At 35.1% G+C, this 7,868-nt stretch overlaps 1 protein-coding gene across 1 annotated transcript; it reads right to left on the bottom strand.

Moving 5' to 3' along the window:
• On the bottom strand, positions 1-1,185 carry LOC127117495 (uncharacterized). Its single transcript, XM_051047523.1, has 3 exons — positions 800-1,185; positions 552-710; positions 1-448 (listed from the first exon to the last, which is right to left on the bottom strand). The coding sequence occupies exons 1-3, from the start codon at positions 1,074-1,076 to the stop codon at positions 384-386; spliced, it is 501 nt and encodes a 166-aa protein (XP_050903480.1). The 5' UTR covers positions 1,077-1,185; the 3' UTR covers positions 1-383.
• Between the last annotated feature and the right edge of the window lie 6,683 nt (positions 1,186-7,868).

Raw genomic sequence — 7,868 nt, 5'->3', positions numbered from 1 at the left:
TAAGGTTTGTTCCTGTTGTCTATATTTTTGATAGCAGAAATCAATGGTATGACTATTATGATGAAAGAAAGTGCATACCCTATTTGAATTCTTATGAAAGTTTTCTGTGATTGAAATCAAGTCTTTGTGCAACATTAACCAAAATAGAATTGTCTTCAATTTGCATCAGATTTTTGCGGTTGCTTTCTTCTTGAATAACAAAAGAATGAATGTGGTTAATCAAAGTTGGAGGATCCATGAGAAATACATGAGTCTTCACATCAGAGAAAGTATCATTCAAGTCTGTAATATTGAGCAAGTTATTGAGAAGCACATTACATTCTTCAATACAGAAGATGTTCATCCAACCATTTGTGTCCCTATGAATTAGCACCATAGTACCTCTATCCACCAAGGTTTCTCAAACGTTTGAGCACATCTTTTTCGCCGGTGAGTTCCCTGATCAAACCTTCATAATGCAATGTTGCATGAGTAATTGATACAGTGATAAGGGATAACACATAAACACACATGAATGCTGCATAAGGTTCATTATTTAGATAACTTATTACCATTTGTATAATCGCGACAATCATTAAGACCGATTCTCAAATCTGTTTCGTATTTTCTGTTGAATTCATTTGCTATTTCCACAGCATCTGTTTCTGCATATCCAACCAACCAGCATTTGCTTCGCGGCAGCTTGTTTAATTTCCTCACAAGAACAGCTCCTGAGAATATGAACAGAAATGGAGATTTAAATATAGAAAGTGAAAACATTTATGGAAGGAATCATAAATAAATTCCAAATCTCACTCACCTGGCACAGCTCTTCCAAATAAAGCTGATAGGGCTATATATATATTTTCAGGATCTTTTGGTTGAAAATCAAAAACCAGAACCTGTGAAGAGGATGAAGGTTTGATGATGACCATGAGATGCTGAAAATCCCATAAATTAAGGGAATAGGCAGCAGACATAAGCAATTGGGGTGGACCCTTTGTAGCCCTTAGAGGCATTGCTGCCACATACACTTCATTTCTTGCACTTATCATTCTTGTGTTTGATACTAGTGATGCCATTTTTCTGTCACTCATAAGAACAATTTCTCTCTACAGTGAGAGTTCCTCAAATTTATCCAATCCGGGTTTTTTAAAGAGAAACTAGTGGTTGAAATTGCATGGTGTGTATATAGAATGGAACCTTATTTTTTCTCCCAATAGTTTTGTCCTTTATCATCACCTTACACTTTTTATTAATTTTCTTTCTCTTTATTTTATTATTATTTATTAAATAAAGTGACATTAATAATCATTTTAAAAATGTTTTAGAAGAAAATTTTAAAGGGATTTATTTATGCACTCTATATGATTTTTAACCACTACGCAAAAATACTTAAATGCCTCTAGATTTTGGAGATGCACCCAATCCTAAATCAAATATTCCGGAGATGTATCTACGGAATAATGTCGGAGATGCATCTCCGAAACAGTTTGGAGCTTATATCGCGCCATAATCCTTCATCTTCAGCATTTCTCATATTTCTAAAAAACACTCCCAACTGTCTCAAATTTATTCTCATAAACAAGTCCAAAATCAAGCAACCAAAATCAAGTGAACTTCAATCAATATCAGAAACATCATCCAACACTAAAGTAAAGTGAAAAATTATAAGAGTTTTGATGTTTTTGAATAGTTTTTGAATTTTTGTGTAGATGAGTATAAATTGATGTATAAGTTAGGAAATTAGTTGAAACTGGATGATTGATAATTTAGACATAGTGTAAAACAAGATAGTTGGCTGAAAATGATGGTAGACTCTTAGGGGCTGGCCCAGGGGATGCGATGTAGGAGTTGGATAGGACTAGCGGGGATCATGCTAGATTTAAATACCTGAAAAAGGTATATCTAGATGAGCTCCAGAGAGCACATCAAGCTACATGTGTTGACGAACAGGTGGGACTCCATATAGCACATGCTTTGAGAGCATACCTGCTATATTTGGTTGACACTGTGATTTTTATGGACAAGAGTGTCACTTATACAGATGTCGTCTACCTATGGAACTTTCAGGATTTCGAGCGGATTCATGAGTACAACTTAGGGGTACTTGTTTGGTCTACTTGTACTCAAAGCTATCATATGGCTGTAGGTGGAAGACGAAGTAGGTCACAGACAACATCACACTACTGACAGTAATATTTATTTGACTTTTAATCTTTCTGTGTCATTTTCATTTTATCTTTACAACGCCATTACTTATGATTCATGTGCTCCAAACTTTTTAGGCTTGGATCCCTGGGCATCTCCGGTTGGGCGAGTGTACCAACTTATGTTGAGGATATGCCGTGTGCTACAACATTTTCTCCGCCCAGAGGGAACCATGCGAATGAGCCGCTCAGAGTGTATCTTGACCGCTTGATTGCCGAGGACATGCACTTTAACAACTATGTCGATCACAGTGAAACGCGGCCATTTGACGAGATAGTGATATACTCTGGATGGTTGACTTGCGGATCACGCCTCACTGGTCCTCATCTGCCCAAACGCTTCTGTAGCGGTAAATTCATGACCATTAAGTTATGGATAAACTTAACGTCAATTAAACTAGAGTTGCCACCGCGCTTTTATTGTTTCCAAGGGAAAAGGGAAAAGTACGAACAAAATCCAAAGATAAGAAGTTTTCAAATCAAAACTAATAAAATGTCAGAGATTACAAGTAAGGGGGTTGGTTACACAGAGGGAAAGTGTTAGCACCCAAAGTGTCCTAGGTACTCCTAAGGAGCCCTTTTTATGTGTGTATGTGTTTTTTGATATAAAATATGTTTGCAATAAAAAGAGTGTGGGGATGAGAAAATAATTCATTAATTATATTTTTGTGTTTGACAAGACCTTCAGACTTGTGCCTACGTACCAACATAAAATGAGAGATCAAAACCTCGTAGTTCGTGGTAACAATTTCAAAGTGAGTGAGTTGCTTTTTAACAAAAAATTTAAGTTTAAAAGAGGCACAAAAGGCCTAAAAGAGTTTGAATGAGTGTTAGTTCTTTTTTTTTGTCTTTTGAAAATTTAAGTCAAGTATGGTTAAATTTATTTACAAGTTTGATTAAGAAAAAGAAGTTTAAAAATACAATGGTATAAGACCAAAGTTTCTAATTTGCAATAAAGTCTAAGTTTAAAAATCACAAGCAAAAAAGGTTTTGAAAAAGGGGAGAGATTTGAAATTTAAGAAGTGGGAGGAGATGAGGAGACTAATCCTAAGCAAGAATTTTAAAGTTAAAAGTTGAAAAGATCTGACCAATGGGATGCAATCCAATAGACAAAAATTTCATATAGAAACTCACTTTTCCTTTGAACTTTAAAATCAAGCAATATCAATACACAAATAGCAAGATGAAGAGAAAGGCATCAAATAAAGATAGCCACATCCAAGCAAGCAACTTCATAGTCTTCTTCTTAAACTTTCATGTACCAGATGACATACTCATTGAATAACTCAGAAATAGTCATTAGACATAGGTTCAAAGTAACATTTGCATCAAGACCATGTAGAAGATGAACTCAAAAGGGATCTCAATACTTGCATCAGATGAAAGTTCAATTCACAATGGCTTGGCTTTATAAAAGTTGGCACTGGCCAAGTCCTTTTGCATAGGGAGTGTTGTCTAATTCTAAGTCCAAGTCTCAGATCAAATCCAACAGTTCACACCAACATTTTAAAGGGTTTTTGTTGTTATTATGTACATTAAGGTCCTAAGACCACAAAGACAAACAAAATACACAAACAAGTATATACGATCACAATATCATCACAATATATGGCTCAAGTAAGCAAACTAAAAATGACATTAAAATAAACAAGTTAATGGTATGTATAATGGCAAATGATAAAAGACTTGTATTTAAAGTGCATAAAGTAAATGACTTGAAATTAAAAGTTAGTCAAATGTTAGTTGATTAGATGTTAGTGTTGTTTTTTTGCTTTTTAATTGTTTAAGCCATTCTTTGGAGAACACTCAACCCTCTATTCACAAGCATGAATCCTTGAACCAAGACATCTTCCAGAGGAAGGAAAAAAGGCCAAGTTTCCATACAATACCATGAAAGGGGGGAGACTTACAATCTCACTTACTAGAATGCTATGCTTTTGGGTCAAAATTTAGCGTTATGTTAAGCAATCGTAATTGGACTTATGTAGAAGTCACAACTATCTGAGGTCGGGCAATAGAAATTTTAGTGTTAATGCATGTTAGGGATATGGTATAGTGAACCACACTCCTAAAACATACCACACTTAAAAATAAAATGGCAAAAGGGTGAACCTAATCCCATCCATACTTGTATTGGTTTATGAACCAATTAGCCTTAGGATATAGAGATATCATGGATAAATGGAATGGATAAGATAGAATGGGATTGAAGATGAAGAGAGAGGGGAAATGAGACAAACACAAATTGGTCATGAGAGGAATTTTATCAAATTAAAATCATCCATTCATTTTGGGAGATGGAATGCACATTCCATCAAGCCCCTAAATTCAATGATTTTAATCCAACAAAGTCAAATCAACTTTGACAAAGGCCCAAACACAATAGTCAAACTTCACAAGTCAATAAAAATAGCTCAACACAATTTATTCACAATTAAACAATTAAAAATGCATTAAATTAAATTATGTTTGATCAAAAACCTAAAAGCTCTTCAAAACACCAAATAAATGGCCAAGAGATTTATCAAAGGTTAAACAAGGTCAAAGGACCTTGGAGAAAAAATTTCATTATTTTTGAAAAGTTAAAAGTATTTTTAAACAATTAAAAATATATACAAAAACAATTAAATCATGAAAAATATTAATATTGATCCAAAAAATAATTTTAATTCAGAAAATAAAAGAGAAAAATATTTGATTTTTTTGGTGAAAGTCCCATAATTTTTGGATCAATATTAAAATTAATATAAATTAATAAAATAAAGCAATTAAAATGAAAATCAGAAATTACAAAAATACGTGGACCATCTGATCTCCCTCATTAATTGAGGTGGCAGATCAGATGGTCCCTAGTGCGCGTTCCATGTAGTCTTGAGTCAACAGCGTAACGGACATGGTAATCACAACCAACGTGTGGGATTAAAACAATTTGGATGGATCATGTGGTTCAGAGACTTGCCAACGCATCGTCGGAGCCAGAGCTCCGGTCTTCTTCTCCGGTGGACCTCACCGGTCTGGTCAACTCTCGACCATCACTAAAATGAAAAAGCAAGACATAAATTTAAAGAAAAAATGCTCAGGAGCTCGAATCTGGCCTCAATTTTGTCTAACTCCAAGTATATAGGAAGATACAGGGAGTTGAATTTTGAGGATCATGATCTGTGTTGCTTCGATTTAACCTTTAAGCAACTCAATCTTGTTGCCTACATTGGTAGAACTTCAGACAATAAAAAATAAACAAGAATAGTGGAGAAATAAGAGAGAATCAGAGAGTGGAAAAATCTGGAAAATCACCTTCAATGGAGCTTCAGATTGGCATGATCTTGCTCTCAATTATGCTTTGCCTTACTTCAGATGCTTGATGGAGTAGAAATGAATCAAGGAAAGGGATGGACTCTTGGAGTTTCAATCTCAAAAATAGTGGGAGATTCAAACTCGATTTTCAAAGAAAATCCTCAAGCTTATCCTTTAATGGTGAGGGTTTAGGGTTGCTGGATCAAAGTTGGCGCATGAGGTCTCTATTTCTGAGCAAGAGAGCTCCTATTTATAGGCCAATGTCAATGATAATTGCACACTTTAATTTTTGAAAAAACTTGAAAATCTCTCTTGCATGGGCGTGTGGTAGGCCCATTTAGTGATGCACCAAGGTCCAAAAATGAGTGTAAGCCATGCTGAAATCATGTTGTCAAGCCATGCATTCGTGTATGAAAAGTGGAACTTCAAATTATCCAAATGGTCCTTCAACTTTAACCCATGCTCAAGTCATTCATACTTTGTCCAAATGATATGATTTTGGACTTTTTGGAAAGGTTAGATTAAGATGAACAACTTTCATGTTTAACACATTTTCATTTGAAGTTTGGATCATGATGAATTTTGAGATGGAAGTTTAGAAAATTAAACATATCAAAAAATTTCTAAGTACCAAGCCATATGTTCACTTCTTCCACCTTGAATAACTTTTTCTATGGGCTTAAAATGAGAAACGTTCCTTCATCAAAGTTGTATCTATTTCAAATAACTTCAATTTGGTCACAAATTTAACCTCCTTTTGATTTATTATGAAGGAGTTATGAATTTTAGAAGTTGAGGAAAATCACTTGTTCAATGGTATTGGCCCAAAATGACCTATAATGTTTCCTCTTGGCACATACATTTGCAAGTTGAATTTGCACTTCCTCCAAACATCAAAGTTGAAGTAAACATCTTGAATTTGATCATACAATTTTAATATATTTCATCTCATATAAAATGAGCAAGTTATGATCTTGGGAAGTTGACATTCAAATTAGGGTTTAGACAAAATGACTTATAATCTTTCACCATAAAAAATGATTCCAAGCAAAACTATCTCTTGACCTCAACATGAAAGTTGTTTGGAATGTCATTTAGAGTAAGTTTTCTCTTGGAATCATTTTCATATGATAAAAATTGTAGGAGATATGGTCTAGGGAACCCCAGTGTTGACTAGTTGAATTCCTCTGGTCAACCACCATGAACCAACTTGCTAGCTTGATATTCTCTTGACTTTTGGGACTCATGGATGATCATATATGCATAAGATTATGAAATGTGAAGTATCCCTTGAAATATTTGACCAATTGGTGAAGAAACTTGTTGAAGAAGTCACACAAGATACCTAGATGAATTAGGGTTTTCAAGGCAAGCAAACTCCAAACTCTTGATGATTTCTTGATCAAAATAACATGTGAAGACCATGGGGATACATATATGATACTTATAGCCATAGTAAACCATTTCTTGATTGAGCTTATTGCATTGAGGGTCTTAAACCTTAGATATGAGCCTGATAGATCAAAGGTGAGCATGCATCCTACCTACAAAAAAGTTAAACTATACAATGACATATTTTTGGTATTTTGGTTAGTAAAAAAAAAAAAAAAGAAGTATGATACAATCAAATGTGCTTGGTGATCTCTCCCAATGCAAACCCAATGAATGAGGGGTAAGGAGGATGCCAAGGTGTGATCCCAATGCTAATGCATATGATGAGAATAGCATGAGGGATCTTAGGGTCAAAATTGGGGTCTTACAGCGTCATGCGGCAATTCGGCTACATTCAGACCATTATCAAACACCTTATTGTCTATACTCCTCCTACTTTAACATGTAGACAGATGAATGACATGTTTGATGATTATGCGATTCATTTAGTATCGGAGGAGGCACGAAGTACCACAACCCCAAGCGACTAGAGCTACGTGGACGGGTACATATAATGGTTCTTTAGGGTGTAACATTTGTATATAGTGTAGGCTATTCTAGGAGACCCACCTAGGCCAGATCATCATGAGATACTAGAGGAAGAACAAGCACAATTAGATCATGTTGAAGATTTCTTGCCTAAATGCCTTCACATTATGAAGATTGCGCAAGAAGGCATTAACATCTTCCCTGATGGGTCTGATGTGAGGCAGGTCCTAGATGCCATCATGAAGGGGATACAAAGGACATTGATGTACCAGAGACAACGCCAGAGGACGAGGAGGATGGATGGCGAGAAGGCAGAGCAGGCACAGAAGGCATATGTGATGTAGTTTGACATACACAATAGCACATTAGTATATAGTAGTAGTACTATGGATTATATTCTATTTTGACATCATGCTACTTTATGGTTGTTCTCGATTTTTTGTCATTTATTGTTCTTTTATTTAT

The sequence above is a fragment of the Lathyrus oleraceus genome, chromosome 2 (assembly GCF_024323335.1).
Source record: "Lathyrus oleraceus cultivar Zhongwan6 chromosome 2, CAAS_Psat_ZW6_1.0, whole genome shotgun sequence".
NCBI classification, from domain to species: Eukaryota; Viridiplantae; Streptophyta; class Magnoliopsida; order Fabales; family Fabaceae; genus Lathyrus; species Lathyrus oleraceus.
This window is presented reverse-complemented; position numbering and strand designations above follow the sequence as displayed.